General features: G+C 39.1%; 1 protein-coding gene across 2 annotated transcripts in view; it reads right to left on the bottom strand.

The window, feature by feature from the left end:
• Positions 1–22,796, bottom strand: part of MMS22L (MMS22 like, DNA repair protein) — a 97,813-nt gene that overhangs the window by 4,901 nt on the left and 70,116 nt on the right. For both annotated transcript variants that reach the window (XM_054197048.1, XM_054197050.1), the window contains exons 15-22: positions 21,938–22,128; positions 19,323–19,473; positions 15,854–15,996; positions 14,958–15,100; positions 14,641–14,800; positions 12,180–12,349; positions 3,226–3,437; positions 977–1,143 (exon numbers count right to left, since the gene is read on the bottom strand). In XM_054197048.1, coding sequence (XP_054053023.1) covers positions 977–1,143; positions 3,226–3,437; positions 12,180–12,349; positions 14,641–14,800; positions 14,958–15,100; positions 15,854–15,996; positions 19,323–19,473; positions 21,938–22,128 — 1,337 coding nt within the window. The remainder of the gene's footprint in view (positions 1–976; positions 1,144–3,225; positions 3,438–12,179; positions 12,350–14,640; positions 14,801–14,957; positions 15,101–15,853; positions 15,997–19,322; positions 19,474–21,937; positions 22,129–22,796) is intronic.

The raw sequence follows: 22,796 nt of genomic DNA, 5'->3' as shown, positions 1-22,796 counted from the left end.
TTGTTCTGGAAGCCACCCTACGTCTTTTTTTAAGGGGGAAAAAACCAACCCTCCACAAAACCCCACTGTTTCTAATTTTTTCCAAATCAATACTCAAGTTGCAAGATGCAGGTCTTCCTTTATGACTGTGGAACTGGGCTGTCAAGGACTTTTCTACAAGGGTGTGATGGAGCCCTGTCTATCTGGTGGCTACAGCGGCACATTGCAAAGTAGGTCCTTTAGGTACTTTCAGCTTCAGGCTGAAATGACTGTGATGGCAAAAGGGGGAAGAAAGGTGTGTGATGATTCAGCTAATTTCCCAAGTCTATCTTGTCCTGGAAACTTTTACAGGCCAGAATCAAAAAAGTACTTCACTAGATAAAATTCCCAGGAGAAGTCAAGAGGTGAATCCCCATTTCGCTTAATGCCTCTACTGGCAGCAAGAAGTGGAAATTTTGAGCTTAGGCACACACGTACATTCATTATGCAACTGTGGGGTGAACAGAGAGCTTCATTTTTTAAGAAGCTAAAAATAAAGAAGCTCTCACTACCAAACAAAGCATGCTAAAAGAAGAAAGAAGACTCAAAGATGCCTTCAGAGAGCAATATGCTACTTTTAATCCATTTATAATGCCTCTATGGGGAGAACATACGCTAGTCTTATTTAGTCTCAAACCTTTAGGTGCAAGAAAATTTCCACAGTTACCAAGCCTGGGAGAAATGAGATGGGAAGGATGGGGAGAAAGAAAATGCTTTTCAGATTCCTGAGAAACCGATCATTAGTTCATGAGAGAGCAAAAGAAGGCAGGATTTCTCCGTCTCATGGAAACAGAAGTCTCAGACCAGTTAATGACAAAAGAAAGCTTGTCCAGATTATCCAGCCAAAGTATCTCATTCAACTCATCTGAGAGTCTTAAATATTGAGATGAAAGATGCTCAGCAGTACAAAAATCTTACAGGTGTGCAGAAATGTATTTAAAGCAAAGAAGCAGCTCACCTTGTAGCTCGTTAACCAACACCATGCATTTCAACACAGCCGGGAGAACCAAGTCAATGTCACATAGTTCAGTGCTCTGGGTTCTCTGAAGTACGTCAAGAACGAAAGCGAGAACGGAGGCCAAGCGAGGAGGTGGAGCGTTACCTTTGAACTGCATGTAGTTTTCACTGGGAAGACAAAGCAAACCAAAGCAGAGTCGATAATTTGTGGGTTTTTCCCATTCAATGCAAGCACTGTACACCTTAAAATAACTTTGTGATGTTTCAGCAGGAGGCCTATTACCTAGATTTCTATCTTTATCTAGGCTCAACTAATGGCTTCTATTTGTCTTGGTCTCAAGAAAAGACTCGCAATTTATCAGAGGACAGTGATGCCTTCTGACTCTTCTGTTGAGAGGGAAGTGAGGAATAACAGCTTTCATAATTATAGTTAAAAAGCCAAGTGAGACCATAAAAGTTAAAATACAAAGGCAGCTTCACAAAATAACTGAATAAAGGGAGGAGTCCAGATTCTAAGACCCTAAAACAACATCCAAAACACAACTGTTGTTCAATTCCTTTATTTAGCTTTATGTGCTTTCGTCAACTCACAATCCAACTTGCGATATGATAACGGCTCTGCTGTGATACTGGTACTGTTCTTTTATTTTTGTCAACAGTATGTTGTAACGGGACAGCCAAAGTCTGCTTTTGCTCCGTCAGAATTAACATCATCATCTCCAGTATAAAATTTGTCACATAGATAAAAGTTGACCTGTCAATCTGCAACAAGAGCAAATTTTGGCATCACGCCCATTGAGCGTTCCAATCTGAACGGCTTGATTTGTTATTTTTCCACAAAAGGATACAAGAATGAGGACTACTGTTGGTTTGACATTACAAATTACTTTACTGAAGTTTGAAGACAATAAATTTAAATTGAAGCATTCAGGAGAAGGGTGCAGGTAAAAAGAAAGCGCAGCATTTATTCACCAATCAGTTAGCAAAAGCGCTCCCAGAACCTTCAAAATAACTTTTTAGACGTTTAATATTAGGTACCATCAGCTACCCAAACGAGGCATGCACGTTTACTGAGCAATGCATCATTAAATCCACTATCCTTGTTGAAAACTTACTACGGCCTGTTTCTACAACGTTGAAATGAAACCTGACTGTCAGAGATCTGAGCATTTCATTGCACAGCTTCAAAGCACTGGTATAACTTGGTAAATGAAAGTTGTAATACTTAACTTCTATGTTTCTTGTATCATGGGATCTTACTCACTTTAATATTAGCAACTCCGAAATCTTCTATCCCATTAATTTACTATGAAAATTTCACACTAATTTTTTTCAGGGGTGCTCTTCCACTAAAACTGTTCCCTGACCTGGATAATAGACCCCTGACCATGTGGTTCAGCTTCCTCTGCGCAGCAGCAAGAGATTCAGTAGCTTTCACACTACTGAACAGCTGACGAACTAGCAAACTCTATACGTATTTATGTATAGACCTAAGTGACTGCCTCCTGACCACCCAACAGTTTGCAAATCAGCCTGCTGCTCACTTCTAAGGAATGTTTCATGTCTTACGAATCACTGAGTGCCTTACACTTTCAGAACTTACTTTCCACTATCCATCTTAAAATTCACACGTGCGCGCGCACATTCACAAATAACTTTAGTAAGATGACGAAGTTTGAGCATTTATAAGTTAAAAACATGTCAGAACTAAGATTGTGAAATCTTAATTCACTCCCTTAGGCTTGACTTACAGGATTGCCTATCATATTTATCTAAGATCAACACTAAAATTCGCTTAATCAACATGCATACACACTCTTTAACACAGAAAAATACAATACCCTGACATTTATAACAAGAGCAATGAGGCCTCCCGTGTACAGGTAACTGTGGCAACTATAAGCGGCACTACGACTCTGTGACCCTAAACACAGCCTGAGACGCAAATATACGATGCTGTATATTGGAGTGCAATTTTTCTAGAAAAATACTTGCTTTTCATGCAGCCTCCTATGATATTTTATAGTCTAGGACCTCCATCCTCAGTGACTCTCACTAGTCTTCCCAGTTTTACTCTCCTGCTCTATACACATTGCCCTTCCTCTGTTCCCTGCCCAGCAACTCACAGGCTCTTCCCACAGCCAAACTATCAGTTACTGAGAAGAAAACAGTGGCATTCCCTTTCTCATTAGCTATTTTTGAAATCTGAATAAGTGGTGGTTTGTTTTTTTTTACGTTGCTGGTCCTTACTTTATGACATGCAGAGTGGTCTTCCGTAGCCGTAGCATCTGGGAGGCTGTAATGGAAGTGCATAAAGCAGTCAGCATAGGATGCTGTTCCGCTCCAAGCGCAGTCGGAGAAGAAGGGAGAAATCGTCCAAAATACTGTTGAATAATGCTCCCAAGCAGTTGATTTAAATAAGCACCCTGTGTTTGGGACTGACAACATATAAAGGACAGGCCCTGTAGAAGAAAATTTTAAAAAGTGAGAAACTGAATAAATTTTTAACAATACTTTTGAATAAATCTTAAACAACTGTAGGCTAAATACTTGCTACACGCTGTGTAAACTGCTGCACAAAGAATAACTACTGCATGACAAACAAGCATCAGTAATTTGCTGCAGATATGATGGTCTATAAATGAAGACAGAGCCAGAGCAAGGCTTGCAAAGCAAAGAAAATCTTTTACTAGACTAATTAATATATTGGAAGATAAGCTTTGGGACACGAAAGCTCCCCTTCAAATTTGAAATAAAACCTTGGCATTTCAAACCTGAGAAGTGTTTCTGTGCCCAAGAGCTCCTCATTTCTTTTTCAACTCTGTACGTGGTCTAACAAAGCATACTAGTCAGGTACGATTTCTGAAGAGAGAGAGAATACCGCATCTGTTTGTACAGCAATGGGTGAAATTTTTGTACAACCAACATAGCAGAAAGATGAGAACTTAGAATTGTGGTCTGACAAGAAACACTTTGCTCACAGTGTGAACAAATTAGGGCAAATTACGCACCCTTTATAAGGGATTTAGAGGGGTTTTTTTACAATCTGCTTAAGATAAGGCTAAAACTGCTGTGATTTATCCAATATAAGCTATATTGATCCAGAGAAAAATCTATAATGAAAGTACTTGCCCAGAAAGTGCCTATCTGCACACTACCCATAGTTATACAACATACACAGGGTACGTCTCTGAAGAAAGAGTATTCTTCTTACTGGTACGAGTTGCTGCGAGAGAAAGTTAAGAGTTTCCTTCCCCTTCCTTTGATTACTGAAAGGTAGAAGAACAAATCACTAAAAAACCAAAAAAACCTCCAGTGATCTCCTATCACAAGGGTCACAGCCAGCACACAAACAGAAGCCTCTTGAGAAGTCCCAGTTTTCACAATAGTTTTGTCCAACAAGAATAATGGCATAAAAGAAGTTCAAGCACAGAGTTCCCTAGACAGCAACTACAACAGTACTTCAAACTTCCACTAGCATTGCAATCCAGACTCCAGTTTTGGTAGGACGAGTATCTGCCCGAATATTGATGGTCGCTGAGGTAAGCTAATACATGAATGAAAGGTTCAAGACAAGCTGCTTTTGTTCCCCAGCTACTGACACAGAGTACTTCTGTTGCTTTTCACATCGCAGTCCCTCCCCCAAAAGATTTTCGTCTATACTTGGTCTGCGCGAACATGACAGAACAACTCCTTCAGGAAAAAAAAGCAGGCTGAAGCATAGCTGAGGGTCTTCTTGGCACTGTCTTGAAAGGGGGACTTCCCACTTTTGGTTCCACAGTAAACGAATGCAAGAAACATGAGATTTCAGGAAATGAGGCGCTTCAGGACCTGCCTGAAGACCTGCTGTAGGTGGCCCTCTTGAACACAGACACGTTTGGTTAGGGTTTAACTTCCCATACTTCTAGAGCTCCTTGGTAATCTTGGTAAGTCCCAATGAGAAAAACCACGCTTCCTGAACCGGGGCTTTCATAAACAGTTCAGATTCTCTCCTCCTTTTGTGCACATACAGCAAAATTTTGTAGGAAAGAGCAGCTGCTGCTATATCAGAATTCTTAAAAAACACCGCTTGGCAAGTAGCAGACTCAGAGAGGCTGTTACAGATGACAGATTATTTAGTATGCAAGCTTGACTGTGTGGTGTTTTCAATAAGATGTTGCAGCAGGCATAAAGAAGAGTTGTCTGTGATTTCTGTACTGCAGCTCTTACAAAAAGACAGAAAATATTCCATAATCCCCAAATCGGAGCTGGCACTCACTGAAAAAAAAAAACCCAAACCTGGGAGAAAGTGTATTAATCTATCTGACAAAAGGGACACAAAGAACATCACAACCTTACAGAGGACACCTGCAGGAATACATGAAAAATATAACACCTGTGAAGTACTAACAATAATTACTAAAATGAGACAGTTCTTTAAACTGAGGATTCGCAAATGCTACATAGTATCAAGAAAAGACAGAAAAAAATCAATCATTATTAAATAGTAAGAGTTACCGTTTTTAAGAAATGATCTTAAAGATACTTAATAGGTGCAATAAAAAGCAAAAAATATTAGAATTTAGATATCTGAAGGAACACTGACTAATTTTTGCAGACATTCTAATAGTTTCATTCAAAGATGGATCAACAAACCTAGCCTGATCACTCGTAAAAGCATTTCCATTTTTCGAGTTGAAGTAAACTGATTCTAATTTTCTGGGATGTGGGATGGAGAGAGATGGATTCTGGAAAAGATGGAAAGGAATAAGTAAAACAAAATCCTGTCAAGAGCATTACTGAAAGATACTCTTCTTGACTAGAGAGGAAAAAAAGGACATATGTTAACTAGTGATTTTTTTCCTTTAGGTATTTGATGAGGATAGAGAGAGCTCTTGGAACCCTGTAATGAGAGCTGTTAACTTAAGAAGCAATTATAAAACACAGAAAACCCCTTTTTTGTGTAACCTAATGTTTTCTATAGAAAGGATTCTAGGTTCCTTTTTGGTGGGCCATGCAGAGATGCTGCCTCTCAAAAAAGGTGAAATTTTTAAAACCACGTAGTAATACCAGAAGTCTCTCTTCAATAAGGAGGATCCTCATCATTTTTCCTAACGAAAGTTACAAGATTAGCACCAAGGCCTTCCAAGATCCAAATTCTTTTGTCCAGCAAGACAACAGTGAGAAAAATTACCCTCCATGTTGTCAGGAAAAGCAACCCAAGCGAAAAAAGCCTTCTCTTCTACATAGTAGAAAAATCCATGCCCATCACACGTGAAGGGCACATCTACAGCATCAAAGCTCTTCAGGGAAGAACCATCAGACCTTTGACCCTGTTCCCTAAAGGTTTCCAGAGAGGAACCTGGGTTTCTCTTTTGGACGTGAAGGCCCATTGACTTTAGCCATAGCTCAACACCGTGTTCTTTATTTTGGACTCCTCCTTTTCTTACAAAGTGCAGAGAGCAACAGACCAGCACAAGATCTGACAATGCCATATCCCAAGTGGCACAACGGATAAATTACCAACAGGACAGTAGCTGCAAATCTCCGAGTGCAATGGCAAAATATCCTAGGCAGCACTGTCCAAGGATGTGATTACAAGGGAATCACATGGAACTTTTTGCTTTTAAATCCTACTGGTAATTAACAGAGATGAAGGAAGCTACTGTTCACATGAGAGAGAAAAGAAACACATGCTACTGGACTGCAATTCTGGACCAGAGATCTGAAATCAATCACATCAGCCCCCTAGGACAATCCCTACATAGCAGATGGATTTTAAAGGGTTGATAGAGCTGCTCTTTTCTTCTTAACTTCTTCTTAACTCCATCTTCTGAGGTTAAAAAAAGACAAACAAACAAAACCCAAAACCAAAAACCCCAGACATTTTAAGGGGAGCAGAGGGGCATGACAACATCTGCTCCTCATTTCAGCAGAAAGGCAACTGATTCCTGTGCGTGTTCACTGCAGGAACCTTTTGTGGCCAGAGCTGCCTCTTTCTTCTGATTTATCCATATATCTGTAAATCACCTGGAGAGCAAAGAACCGATTAGTATGGATTACTGGAACTATTCACTGCAGAAATGCCAAGGCACCTAATGATGACTTATAATATCAGTCCTGCTGTTGGAATAAATCTGCTGTTCACCAATTAATGTTGTACAATTCCTATTAAACACATACTATAATTCACAAAACGTATTAATAAGCTTGCTCAAATATCGGACCACAGATGTGGCTCACAGGAGGGCTTTTAAGGTCTGATCTCTGACAAATGCTGAGCCTGCACAGGCCCATTAAAATCACTGGAAAATGTATGTGCCAAGCACTATTTAGAATTAAGCTCTTTCACCACTCTCCTGTATTTAGACAGAAATCAACTATCTTCTGTGTTTGGACAGGATTAATGCTGATAAATCAAGCAAGGTACCTTGCCTTTCCCACCATTAGGCATATTATGCTTACTCCATTCACCTACACCACAAGATATATTTAAACTACTATTTCCTCTCTAAGTTCTGTATACCACTTCAGTTCTTTCCCATATTACTGCTAAATGTGTACCAAATTCCCTCCGAATCATTCTCCAAGAAATCTATCCAAGAGCAATCTATCCAAGAGCAAACTGCTCTCAAATTTCCACTAACACACAAATCAACTCAATTTCTTTTTACAATGGCAAAATATCTAATGTTACATTTTACATGCCTCACTATCTCATAATTAAGAACAGTCCCATAAAATTATAAAATGTCTGTTCATTCATGTTCTTCATGCTTTACTTGCTGAAGTCTGTCATTCAGACAACTCTGAGGACAGTTTTGATATATCCCAGCAAAATCTTTCCTAGGTCATCAAATATGATCATCTACATGGACTTGTACAAAGCATATGACACTGTCCTGCATGACATCCTGGTCTCTAAATTGGAGAGATATGGATTTGATGGATAGACCACTTGGCAGATAAGGAACTGGCTGTATGGTCACACTCAAAGAGATGTGATCAGCGGCTCGATATCTAAATGGAGACCAGTGACAAGGGGCATCCCTCACGGCTTGGTATTGGGACCTGCACTCTTTAACATCTTTGTCGGTGACATGGACAGTGGGATTGAGTGCACCCTCAGCAAGTTTGACGACAACAGCAAGCTGTGTGGAGGTGGAGAGGTCAACACTCTGGAGGAAGGGACGCCATCCAGAGGGACCTGTACAGGCTTGAGTCATGGGCCCCTGCCAATCTCATGAAGTTTAACAAGGCCAAGTGCAAGGTCCTGCACATGAGCAGGGGCAATCCCAAGCACAAATACAGCATGGTCAGAGAATGGATTGAGAGCAGCCCCGAGGAAAAGGACCCGGGGGCGTGGGTTGATGAAAAACTCAACATGAGCAGTCAATGCGCATTTGCAGCTCAGAAAGCCAACCGCATCCTGGGCTGCATCAAAGGCAGCGTGGCCAGCAGGTCAAGGGAGGTGATTCTGCCCCTCTACTCCGCCCTAGTGAGAGAGACCCCACCTGGAGTACTGCGTCCAGCTCTGGAGTCCTCAGCACAAGAAGGACATGGACCTGTTGTAACGGGTCCAGCAGAGGGCCACGAAGATGCTCAGAGGGCTGGAGCACCTCTCCTATGCGGACAGGCTGAGAGAGTTGGGGTTGTTCAGCCTGGAGAAGAGAAGGCTCCGGGGAGACCTTATAGCGGCCTTCCAGTACCTAAAGGGGGCCTACAGGAAAGATGGGGAAGGACTCTTTATCAGGGAGTGTATTGATAGGACGACAGGTAATGGTTTTAAACTGGAAGAGGGTAGATTTAGATTGTAAATCAGGAAGAAATTCTTTACTGTGAGGGTGATTAGGCACTGGCACAGGTTGCCCAGAGAAGCTGTGGATGCCCCATCCCTGGAAGTGTTCAAGGCCAGGCTGGATGGGGCTTTGAGCAGCCTGGTCTAGTGGGAGGTGTCCCTGCCCATGGCAGGGGGTTGGAACCAGATGATCTTTAAGGTCCCTTCCAACCCAACAAATTCTATGATTCTATGACAAAACAGATGATAAACAGTGGAAGTAATAGTATCTATACAGTAACCCTTTAGGCAAGAAAAAAAAAAAGAATTTAAAAGTTGCTAGAGCTAAGCTATTTTAACAAGGCAGCCTCAGTGAGTATGTTTGAAAAACAACTTCTAGAGAAGTTCAAACTACTGCAGAGAACAGACCGGTTGCCAATAGCTGCCAAAAGACACAACTGTATAGCCCAAATTTATATATACCATAAACACAAATATAACAAACTAAACACAGTCAGTCTGAATTGACGAGAGAGAAATGCAACGTCTAGTCTTAATTAAAGCATTTGACTATTTGCTCTTGTGTAAAATTAAACAAAGCCTGTAATTTTGATCTATTAAAAATAAACCTGTAGGCTGGGGGCCACGGGATGAGGGAGGGTGGGATACAGCCAGCAGTTTTGCTGAATTTTGAAGGTAGTAATAAACTATTCCAACTATGTTGTGGAGAGAGAAGGAGCTTCGTGTGTTGTCCTAAAAGACGAAAAATTGGCCTCCGTCATTATAGGGTGACAAACAAAGGCAATGCCCTCTCTTAGTACAGCACAGTGACAACAACATTTTTTTTAAGCCTGCTGCCCAAGTTGTGTGGCCAGCTGCACTACCATTAGGCTGGGAATGCAAGTGTTTGGGCCATCTTTTTCTCTACAATTCAGGAATTCTATAGGATTTACTAAGATTTCTGCATCAATCAATGTGAAATTAGTTACCTTCTACTAAGATTGATTTCAAATCCTTTCTAAACCCACATAAAAGGATCAAATAAACCACATTAAGATTAGTTGTTGGAATCTCTGGAAAGAGAAGTTTTGCAAACCATTGCTTGCAAACTAAGATGTTTTCTGAGATCTAAGGAGGTTTTTTGGACAAAGGAGGAGCAACCCACACTGAAGAAGCTGAAGAAAGAGAATTCAGGACAAGAAAAGAAGAAAAGATTGAGATGGAGCTTGGAACTTTTCAGAAGACTGGAAAGAAAAAAAGGAATTGAAAAGACCTCCGAGTAGAAATGCTACTCAAGGGCTTTTATGCTTTGACTATGAATAAAGAATTTGCATGTATAAGAAGATATTTTGCATGGTCTCCAAATTACCATTTCTTTATTTTCATGTAACTGCCAAGGGATTAAGTTGTAAACTAGAGTATTAACAGGGACAGATCTACAGAACAAGGTTTGCCTAACATTAGGGTGAATTAAGGGTCCTGCACTAAAATACCACCGCTCCACCTCCAGGAATGGTCACCAGACATAAAGCAGCCATCCAAGGAGTCCGATCACACATCTCACCAGTACCTTAAGTTAGTCAAAGTGGGCTTATTTCCAGACAATGCTGTTTCCCTGTCTTTCCTCCCACCATGTTTACATGCTTTCCTGTTTTATCACTTTTCTGATAAGCCCGTTTGGGTTTGGGGGGTTTGTTTTTTTGTTTTGTGGGGCTAGCTATTAGCTGAATCGACTCAAATTGCAGTCATCTCATATTCACAGAATCATTAAAAGCAAATTAAATGGGAAACACATGTAGGGGTGAAAGGGAATGAATTTAGCCTCAAGCCAACTTGGCTTAAGCCAACTGTGAAACAATAACTTGAGAAGTCAGAGAGTGCCTAGAATCCATTTAATCTCAAAAGAGGTCAGATGCAGTCCTAAGAGAATATTTTTTTAACTGATATTGAAATATTTTCATTTTGAGTTGATCCTAAATCAGAACTCTTCCACTTTCCCAAATAAAGGGGAAGGAAGCCTTTTGGAATGAATAAAGCACTTCGAAGCACTTAAAAATGTTAGAACTTTGTAAATTCAAACAACTAATAAAATGCAGATGTTCCACATTGAAATAGGAAAAATAAGTCTTGTCATCTTTGTTTTCTCTCCCCAAAAGTGTTTGTCAAATTAAAGAATTACTGGTTTTCTAGAAGCAGCATTTGTCTAAGAAAACCTATTTGGTCAATAAGATCATCCAGCTTAGCCGGAAAGCACATGGACTACACAGCAGACTGCTGAAGAGTATGACAGTGAGGTCAGGAAGTCTGAGAATGACAAAGAGAACAGGAAACAAGGGTCCACAACACTCGGACTTCAAAGCCAACTTGAGTGGCTTCATCTTAAGACTACATCCGTATGCGCAGACTACAGCGAAAAAGTGCTCTCTGACTGAAATACTAAATTAGCAAGCAGACAGTCACACTCTGTGGTAATATCAGTGTCCAGATAGTCCTACACGTATATATAGCTTCTGAAAATACCTACAGAGCAGCAAAGCAAGTCGTATTCTGCACATCATTACGTTATCATATTCACTTCCATATGAGATGCCATTGATCACAACGCAACTTTTGAAAGGAATAAGTCTGAGGGATGTTTACAATGTCACCACTGCATTGTTTCACAATACGATCCTGTAACGTAATCTGTTAAGACTGCAATCAAAGTGAAGACTAAGAGGGAAGGGAAAACAGTCAGCAAAAAAGACCCAAGGAAAAACATGTCAACTTATTTATTTAAAAAATATATTCTTTTCTCTTCCTCACCATCTGGAATTAGCGTCTTTCTGCAGCATGAACTAGCCTTACGGAGTTTCAATAGTGATAGTTAAGCCAAGAGAAGAATAACACGAATAATGGGCAAGAAGGCTTTAGTCACGTAAGACTGTAAGCACCAGGAACTTGATTCAGCAAAAGATATTCTCAAACTATTAAGATAAAACAGTGCTACGACAGGAAGAGGACTGTCTTTCGTTGCTAAGAGCAACGAAAAAAGAGTAGCTCATCTTTAATTATCTACAGTTAGCCAAGTCGAGGATGATTTAAAACATTTGTTTGCTCTGTCATCTCAACAAGCGTCTTGCTACATATTATGATTATTTGATCCACTGCTTCAGAAACCCCTCACATCAGAGACCAGTGTAAACAGCAGGCTGGCTAAAAGCTTTCTATATACAGTGAATAGACTAGCAGCTCTGGAGTGCACCACAGCATAGCTGCATGCAACGAGAGGAAAGCCAACGGGGTGGCATTTTCCCTTCCACTTCTACAAGAAGAAAAAACTCCTCTTGCTGCTTCTTTAAATTCAGTCAATGCTTGTTTTGATTAGGGAAAAAGAAAACACCCTGTGCAATATGAATCTTTTCCTGAAGATACATTTGTCTGCTGATAACAGAGTTCAGATATTTACCTGAAGATAAAGAGGTAGGCTTTCCCGAATGGCAGACAGCAAAGCCACAGGCAGCTCTTTGTCCTGCTGGAGCACAGAGTGCGGCAGCAGTAAGCAATCCACGATGCGGAACAAGAGTTGCTGAGCTTTGGAAGTAGCCAGTATCGGTGCCCAGAACTTTACCAGACATCCTGTTGAAGAAAAAAACAAACAAACAAAAAACACTCAAGAAAAACCAAAGCCATTTACAGCCTGGAAAAAAAAAAAGCAAGCCTAAAGAGGCAATTATGTTCAATTAGATAACGCAAGAGTAGCAACAGCAACTGAAATGTCTAACTCTCACGTTCTCATTCCATGACATCCCCTTAGAAAAAGCCCAGTCAAGACAGCTCAAAGTCCATTTGCAGTTCAGCAAAATAAAAGTACTAAATTGATTCAATACATTACAAGTTTTTAAGCAAGTGAACCTGCTTTAGGAAAAGTACAGTTATGCAAAGAAAGGACAGTCTCTCACATCCCTGCAGAAAAATTAACTAAACTTGATACATAACACTACTGCAATTAGCACACATGGACTTAAACATTTACCTCACTGTGTGCATTCATCACACTTTACAGAGAGATGCTGCCTTTGCCTTCCCTTCACATTTGTCTAATACCACTGTGCCCACATCAGCAAGTACTAACACAGCGATTCAATGTCAGGAAAACATTAGGTATCCTTCCAATTGTATTTAATGCATCTAATTTGGCAAATTAAAAAGAACGAGGGGCAGACAACTTCATTAAAGCAGCACGGTCTCTCCAGATCTTTGTGGACACTCAGTCCCCAAAATGAGAGCCTCAGAGAACATCTTTCTAGTTTTCAACACATTAACGTATCACTTGCGCAGCTTTGAGTCAGTTTTAAGATCTTGCTCTTCAGTTGCAAAAAAACGGTAAAAAGGTGTTGATGTGTAAATACCCTGACTTTGAAAAACATCTTTATTGCAGGTGAGGTGTAATTTTTCTTGAGAAAATAACTCCGTACTCCTGAGTGTTAATACTCAAAATACAGATTAAATAAAACAAGATTCCTATGTAGCAGTTCCCACAGACATTCTTAAATTTATATTTAATTAGAAGCAAGAAAGTTTGCTGGGTTGAAAGTACAGGAATAACCCAAGAAAATATGCTTAAGACTTTGAAAATAATGAAAGATCAAAAGTAGGCTGTTACAAGATATTATTAATCTATAAAAGTCATCCATTACCATCTCTAAAAACAACGCAAAACAACATTAATCTTGTGGAGTGAAAGAAAACACAATGATCAATCATAGAGAAAGAGAACGATCACTTAACGATACTTCTAATAATGTTGTCTAAGCTTCCTGCTTTGAAAGAAACACGCTCGTTCCTGCTAAAAGTACTCCTATTATCACTGCTGTGATGTATGGGACAGTAGAAGACACAATCTGACCACAGACAAGAGGTGTTTAGATTTGTTAAGTTTCTTGCTTTGTCCTTATAATTTAACGAGCCCACTGAATGGGAAGAAGTGATTGAAACACACTTAAACATTTTTTTTCTTTTAAACCTTTTTTATGTTTCCTTAACTAAAAAGAAAGGACAATTTCTTGCACACAAGAGCATCACTGAAGATTAATCATTTCCTACTGCAAGACAGAAAGGAAAATACCGATCTAAAATTACTTTACAGGGCTCCAACCCAACACCTGGATATCTAAAAACATTTAATTCGACATGTGCTTTATACATTCAAATGTGCAGGTCTTGCAATAGAAAAGTAAAATATTTTACAAAATTCAAATTCCATTACATTTGATGCACTTTCTGCATCTTGGTCATGCTTTCCACTGTACTCCTCATAATCATGATATACACTGCATATAAAGACAGAGATAATGAATTGCATTTAAGATACATAAGGTTTAAGGTACATAAAGGTAAGTGGGTCAGACTGGCTCATTTATTCATACCAAACAGCACTCTTATTTTTCCACCCTATCAGGGATTCCACACTTTAATGAACAAATACTAGATTTGAATTATATGCAAGAGAAGCAGTTCTAAAAGGCAGCAAATCACATTCCTAAGCCAACCAGTCCACTATCATAACTCCAGTAAATATGATGTAGCCTGTCGTAACACTGCTTCACTGCCTTGTCATTGTTTCTGGTTTTGTTTAGGTAAAATGGGTGGTTTTCAGTGGTAAAAGACATGAAAACATCATACTTTTGAAAATACTCATTTGCAGAGGTAATTTAAAAAAAAAAAAAGGCACAAGGAGGTTAGACATCAGGATAAAGAAAAAAAAATCAGTGGAAGAAAATTAAATGTCTAACTGTAACATCTTAGTGACTTTTCTTTTTTAAAACCATTAAGATGGACAGTATAGAGAAAAAAAGAATATTAAAAGGCACATTTTACTGATCTCTTAAAACTATTTCCTAAAAGAGAAGAGGTTGCAAAATAATTACCTATGATCCAATATGTAAGCTGCAGACCTTCTGGAGGTCCTTTTACCTTCAGATAAGGTTTTACATACTTTAATACATCACCTAAATACTCCAGAGCCTTGGCTACCATGGCAGATTTCTCAGGGAGCGTCTGAAGGCCACTGTAAGTTCTACCAACAGCCTGAGAAAACAGAAACATTGAAATAAATACAAACTTACTTACTAAGTCTCTTACCAGGTTTGTGTGATAATTTCTTTTCCTACACCAAACAAAATCTGATACATAATTTCTTTTCCCAAAAATTGTCCTATGAAGCTAACACAGAGATTTACAGTACCTTAATGAATTGGACAAGAGCATTTTTAGGGTCTTGCTTGAAAACGGACTCTTCATCAGGAGCCTTTGAAAGAATGTTTTCCACTTCTGAGAGCTTAAAAACCAGTCTTGTCATTTCAGTCAGCTGCTCCATATAGGCTTTCTCTGTTTGTTACAAGAGAGCAGTAAATATAGTATACAGTTGTGCTTTTTGATTTACTTGGGTCCCAAAATCATAAAATGAAACATGATTTTAAAATGTCTAAAATACAAGGATTCTGCAACTATCTCTCTAGACGAAGAACGTGTGTCTAAACTAGTTATGTTTCTGATACAGATATATGAGAATGAAGAGTATTAGTGATAGATAACCAAGTCTTTCATTTTACTGACGGTTTTCTGCAAAATCTACAAAATGTGTATGAAAACCTGTCGTTAGAAGATGTGTTTTACAAATAATTAGAACTGCAGTGTTTTATAGAAGTGATGAAGTATTGCTCTAAGAAAGCAAAATATCCAATATAGAAAATGAAAGAATTACTTGCAACTGGATTTTTTTTTCCCTTTTTTTTCTTTTAGGGCATTCACAGCATGATTTCTGACTATTTACTTCAGATTTTCACTTTTTTCAGAGCAGTTTCTCCATGGGGGAAAAATAGCTTGTCTCCTTGGGAGCAAGTTTTTGTTCTTTGCTTCCAAGGAAACAAGCTCTTTTATCTTTGTTTGTGATAAATTTGTCATATGCAGAGCAGGCAAACTATCAATAAATAGCACAAGCAGCGTAAAGAAACACATTTTGTAATTAGGTAAAAGTAAAGGAATACAAACAAAAATACATTTTGTAATTAGCTGAAAATGTTTGCCAGTTTTGCAATATAGAATCGTTACTGCAAACATTAGGGAAATGCGAACACTTACCAACTGTTCGCTCAGCATCTGTCTTGGCCAGCATACCAGTCGGTTGATCTATGAACATTTGCAAAATGCATCGAAACCAAGAACGTACTGTCAGAGCTTCGTAGGACGTATATCCCATACTGGAAAAAGCTTCACACAGTGCGCTGCACAGGTAGAAGAGGAAGAAAAAGGTACAGCAATCTAATAAAAGTATGCAAAAAGGTGGCAGAGTGTTTCATTTGGTTGTAGACGTATAAAAACAGTGCACAGAAACAATTAGAACTAAAGTAACAGAAAGGCCAACTGGCACTCCTTTTGTGTACTCTACAGACTTTGTCCACAATATCCTGATGCCTAAATACAGACAACATGATAAATTTGGTAATGCCATACACGGTAATATAAAAGCATATATACGCACATACGTATGTTCTCTCTACATAGAACAAAACAGAGGGGAAAAAATTCGCACAATAGGAAACGCTTTATTCTAACAATGGATAATTTGGTAGTATTACCTAAACTGATGATGTATAATGCTGGGAAGAGTTTATCTGAATCAACTTGGAACTTCCTATTGACACGGCTTAAGCTACCCAGGCCTTTCCTATGAAGGTAGCTCAGGTGCCCCGCACCATTCTGAAAAGTCTGCTTTGTCCTCGCTACGTAAAAGATGGAGAAGAGAAGGTCTGCTTTTGCAAATAAAGATACATCATGTTAGAAACAGATCAAAAAGGGGAAACGTAAAAAGGCAGCTCGGAGATGAGAAAGGAAACCGCTATCCTCGATGTACACTTACAGGCGTATGCATTTGTGGATGTATACGCACACAAGTCTATACATGCCCACGCACAGCAAACTCGCTGTACGTACTTTCAATCAAACCCTCGCTACTGTTCTACCAGCCAGGTGTCAGGCCGGAGTCAATGGCACCATCAACACTCAATGCGCAATCCCTCTACTCTGCTGCTCGGTATTCCCAAAGTTTCACCTGCCTTACCACCGCAAGTAGCTGCTGGAGCCACTTTTTCCCAAGGACTTCAGCCCCACATCATTAGTTCTGCAGAAACGCCTTGCTAACGGGCAGCGGGTCTGTGCTGCACCCTGTTTGCCATTCCTATCAGATGAGCTCCGGGTGTGCTGCACGTCAGTGAAATCTCTTGAAAATAGTTACACCTTTTTATGTAAGAGATTTCCTCCCTGGTCAGTCCTAGGTGCTTTGACTTTAATGAAAAATGCTTGTACTCTTTTCTTGATATATGTACATATAAATCTACTTATTTTCTACTGAATTTTTACTCATGCTTGCAACAGAAAGTCAACACAGGTCCAAATGTAAACCAAACTGGATTCTGTTCCTCACTGAGCAACATTAGTAAAGTTGTTTTTTTTTCTATTTCATTTAGTTAAAACCAATGACAACTGTATATTTTGTCTGAACATCCTTTCTGAAGTACTACTGACAAAACAAATAAGGAGACCAAATGCAAGCAAATAAAATATAAAAAATTATAATTAAATCCCAGTACCAAAAGAGAAAAAAACCCAGGATGCCTACGGACTTAATGCTCTTATTAGTAATGTATAAATAACAAAAAATTCCAGCCTTATGTAATCTTGATGTAGACAGCTAGGCTACTTGGCCCCAACGGCTCACAAAAACATTTTCTGCTGTAGTCTCACTCGTGTTTCTGTTGCTTGCTGGTAGGTAGGCCACTTAAGCATCTTCCTAAAACTAGAGAGGAATATGCTCCTAACCCTTAAGAAAGAAAAGCACAATAACTACCTGCTAGAAGCACGGCAAGTGGTCTTTTTAAACCAGTGAGCTTATACACATGCTCAAAGTCAGTTTAAGCAGGTTGTAATACTATCATGCACTACACAACACAGATCTGGAGAGGAACTTTTAGGCACTACTGCAAAAGAAATGCCGAAGTTGTGCGCACGTTCCTAAGGGCACAGCTTGTCCATCAGAACCTTTATTATCAATATTGAAATAGCTGATATGCAGAATAAGCTTCAATCTTAAAGAGACCAGGCAGAGCTTGCAGGGTATATACCAGCATCATCATGGAAATAATCTTTTTGCTTTTTAACTGAGAATGTTTGATGTGAAAATTATCGCAAGGCAGTAACCATGAAGTCTTAAGATCCCAGCACTTAGATACTTTGGTAACTTTTGCTCTACAACTGCCTAAGGTAAATAAGTACATGAATCGCGCTACAAAAATTGCTGTCTTATTAGCGCATAATAAAATGACAGTGTTCAGAGCATGATACCTCTGTACAATTCTACCAAAAAAGTCTTATCATAGGTACTCACTGTCCTTTCACAAGGAAACCTGAGCACCTTACAGCTCTGTTGATGAGGTCGGGACATACCTTTGCCTCGTCTCCCCTTGTTGGCTTTGAGGCAACTGACAGGGGAAACACAATTCTCCTCGATGCCGGGCAACTGCAACCCCAACAGCTTAGGGGCAAAAACATTGGCCTCTGTGTGAGTGTTTTCTGTCCCATGCTTCCAGCAAGGGGGAAGATTCAGAAAAGCAGAGGGTGACACAGAGTGAGAACGCAGGAGGGAGAACCAGAAAGAGTGAGAACATGCATTTTTCTAAATCTATTATTTAATAGGTTTAGCAGGTCTCAGAAATCTGAGCCACATGAACATTAATATATACTCAGAAAGTGTTCCAAGCTTGCCAAAAAGAAAGTTTTAATGCGTGCATTTCCACATGATGATTTTCCCAATACTTTCAATGCTGCCCAAGCCATCCTCCTCAGCTTCCTGGGGAAGTTCTTTGTTTTCAAGAAGTCAAAACACTGAACACTTACTACAGCATCTTTAGATTTGTATGATAATGTTTATCTTGTCTTTTTATAAGAAGATTTAAGTTTATGTGAAAAATAACTCCAGCACTTTTAACTGGAAATTTTCAAATTTACGAAGTTAAATTATTCAACTTGAAGTGCAGCTAGGGCAGGAGGTTACTGCCTTGCCAAACTGTAACAATTTGCCCAAGTGAAACAACAATAGAAGGGAGGTGGATAACTATAACTATGCAAATTAAAAATAGGTTATGGTTCAGGCATTTCACTTCAATGCAGTATTGTTCTTCGCAGAAGTACTTCTCTGAAGATATCGTCTAGGCCCCCACCCAAAATCTGTCAGTAACACTGTTTCCACTGGGAAAAAAATAAGTGGTTTGCTATATAAAAGACAAATAAGTCTTTCAAAATACTTACCTATCTTCCTGACAAATTTTGAGTATCTTAAGCTATTTACACATGAAAACACACAAACAACTCAACCCAAATAACACCCACAACCCACTATGAAATGTCCCAGACGATTTCAAGAAACCTAGAACTTCAGCAGAGGCAAAGAACCTGGACCACCTCAATGACACATTACTGTTCGAAGCAACAGCCTCCTCAATTCTAATGAAGGAACGACAAGGTACTGGAAGAACAAGTAGTTGCAATTTTTCACCTGTTTTGAATTAGATGACTTAGATATCTTGACACCAGCTGAGGCCACACCATGTCATCCCATCCAAAGAGCTGCATCATGGATAGAACGGGCTGTGGCTGGAGATCTGATAGGGCTTTGCTGGGTATATCCAAAGCTAAGAGAGTAAAACCTGATTTTAAAGAGAAAAAAACATGGCACTGTGTTAATGGTTTCTCAGTACATCCCTGTTGCACTAAAAAGCATTGAAAATTAATTATGATTAATAATACACAGTCTGGGAGCACCAAAAATCTCAATTAAAACTGGGCAACTATTGTAACAGATAGCGTTTGCACACATGTTAAAATGTAGTCTCTGTCCCAAGGAGTCTGTAAGTCAAAATGACACACCGGAGGAAAAACATATCCAAACAAATGCAATTTTAAATATATTCACAAAAGCACAGATTATAAATCCTGAAGGCATAGCTCTACCACCTATGCAATAAAAAAACATGTCTTAAAAACTTGCTTTTCTGTCTTTTTGGCCTCCCTTTCTTGCCTCCATCCACTACTTCTTCCCTTGTACACATAAATATTACCCTGCCTTACAGGGCTGAGTTTTATTTATTTGCTTAGTAGTTTTTACACACTTCTTGCAATGAAGAACTGTATTTGGAAAGAATTCACTCAGTAAAAGCCGGTATCTTTCTATTTTTAGATTAGACTTTCATGTATCAGAAGCTACTATATAAATAAAGCACTATAGACAAGCTGCTTCTTGAAAAAAAGATCTTCATATAACAGTTGCAGATCTAGAAACTGGGACAGTAATTTGTGCAGACTTTTTGTTAATGAAGCATAACCTTTTGCTGTTTCTGTTAGGTCTACTGTGGAATCTATATCTAACACTACCAGCATAAAAAATACAGCACATTCTTTATGCTGCATATGACAAATGCATTTAAATTGAGGAAGAAAACGCAATCTGAAATGCTGAGCAGTTATTAAGTTATAGGAAATGAGAAGCATCAGATGAATCTGGAAACCTGCCTTTGGAGGGCAATGAAATAAAAGGCCTCACTAGTTTCCAAATTCTCCAATTCAAGTTAAAAATAAATGTGATATTAATTTATTAAAATAATGATTTATAAAACTGCATGTTTTGAGAAGCTGACTTTGAGTTAGGCAGGAAAGGCTAGTTTTCAGAAATAATAATGAAGCTCTTTTAATTAATGGTGTAGGGCCAGACTACCTTAAGCTACGAAGGACTTCACATTTCCTTTTGTGCCTCGGAATAAAAAAGGAGGTCATACAGAGTCCCCACTCTGCCTTAGGTGAGGAAGCAATTTGTGGCAGCCTTCTCCCAGAGTATCACATTGTTTCTGCAGCATCAGCCATAACGTGGATGGGGGAGAAACGGGAGACGGGAAGGATAACGTGAGTCCCAGGCTATTTGCCTGGCAGGGGGAGCAGGAGAGCTGCCAGAGCTGCTCTCTCTCCTCTGGGCTGCAACCTCTAAGGCAAGAAGCTCATACAGCGTGGGAAGGGTTTGCCTTCCTCTGTAGTACTGCCTAGCGCAGCTCTATAAAGCAGGTCACAACTGCACTCCTCTGCTTCTAAGCGGGTTTTATAATAGGTGGCTCTTCTTGCTATTTCACTGTGTTAATATAAAATAAAAAGATGTGACGCTGTAGGAAATGAATGAAAGTTTTGACACGGACAACCTCTTCCTTTGATTTGTATTGCTGTTTCCCATACATGCTTCAGCAGCGTCAGACCACTACCGTTGCACGCTGCCTCCTTCATTAGTGTTACCCACTAACTGCTGCAGAGCTGCTTTAAATGAAAGGTCTTTTAACTTTCCTATTACTAACTCAGTACTTCTGAACTTTATCTAATTCATACCGTGATGGGAAAAAAATATTTTATATTTCACTTCTCTAAATTAAATAGATACAAGATTTCACTGTAAGTACAGAATACAATGCTAGCTACTGGTGTTAAAGATCAAACTGGGATTTCTTTCTATTTACTGCCATGCTAACTCGTTGCACGTGGAGTTCACATACATATGGAACGCTGTACTTCAAGATTAAAAGCCTTCAGTGTAAAACAAGATAAACAATCAAAATTAATTATGAAATAGCTTTACGATCATGACCATAAAGGTTCAGCAAAAAACAATCGTCATGTAATCAACCTTTTAAAAAATGTATTCAAATGTAAAATATTATTTTTAAAAATTTAGTTTGAATCACAACCATAATGAAAAGAACAGTTCAACACAAAATTACAATAAACTTCTACAAAAAGATACAAATTCTAGATAATACTGAAAGAAGTCGTCGTCATTTATATTGTATGGCATTTGCAATGTTGACTGTAATCTGTGACTAGTAGGGGAAAAAGAAGTCAGGCTTGTATAGCTTCAAACCCCTTTGGAGTTCTCAATCTGTTTGTATTTTATCAAGTAATTCAACACTACAATATTTCTTCTTATCAAAATACTTAGCATGGAATCTACTTTTTGCATTTATGCATATTGAAGTTACTACGTGGAAGGAGAAACACCCCAAACCACAAAATCCTTGAAAGTTTGTGGCCAGGAAAATAGCACCAAATCCAGTAGTCGCAGGGAGAGTCAGTGCTAACCTGCAGCTGTATCAGCAAGCTGTGGGGAAGGTGGCATCTGTGACATTCTCTGGCTCTTCAAATAGGGGAAGAAGTTTCTCCAGAGAGCGCTGGCGACAGCAAGGTGGTGCTCTTTAGCCGCTAATGGAAGCTGTGCGTCGGGGGCCCCGTTCCCCAGTTGAAGTCCCTGGCTTACACGTTTGTGCACGCTCCTAGGGAGAAACAAAAACAACGTTTACGTTCAAAAATAATAATAAAAAAAATTCACATATTTAAAAAACGCATTTACAACTACTTTAAACCGTAGAGCCTGAGAACTGAAGGATCGTTCGGTGCAATTAAAACCTTTATGCAAAGACATTATGCGTACCAGTTATTTGATGGATGAATGATGGCATATTAAGCACCATAAAGTTAATGTTAATTACTAATGTCAACCATTAATTATATGCTTTTTAATATGTCAGATCAAAATGAGAAATAGGCAGCTTTAAAATGAATATCTGCATTTTGCAACTGCTAGCATGACAAGCCAGTCCGCTCACAATCCAAAGCCAGAGGCTTTTTTAAATTTTTTGTCAGCAGGGTTTTTCGGACGGGGTTGCGTACAGCAAATAATGGCAAATGATTTTGATCAATTGTAAAGCTTCCTTCTGAAACCTATTTCTCATTTGTAAAAGCTCACTAGGTATGAGTTTTGATAAGAGAAAAGATTCATTTCATCCTGATGCGCTGCAGACAATCAGGTTTGACAGCAATGCCCACAGCTTTGTTAGTACAGTAAGGACAAAAGTTACCACTGCACATAACTCCCATCTCTTCCTGAGACAATGTGGCATGAATTCAATAACGCACTCAATTTTCTTTGATTCTTCTAGTA

This window comes from Rissa tridactyla, chromosome 3, assembly GCF_028500815.1.
Source record: "Rissa tridactyla isolate bRisTri1 chromosome 3, bRisTri1.patW.cur.20221130, whole genome shotgun sequence".
In the NCBI taxonomy this organism is placed as follows: Eukaryota; Metazoa; Chordata; class Aves; order Charadriiformes; family Laridae; genus Rissa; species Rissa tridactyla.
Note: the sequence above shows the minus strand (reverse complement) of the source record. Positions and strands in the feature narration are given on the sequence as shown.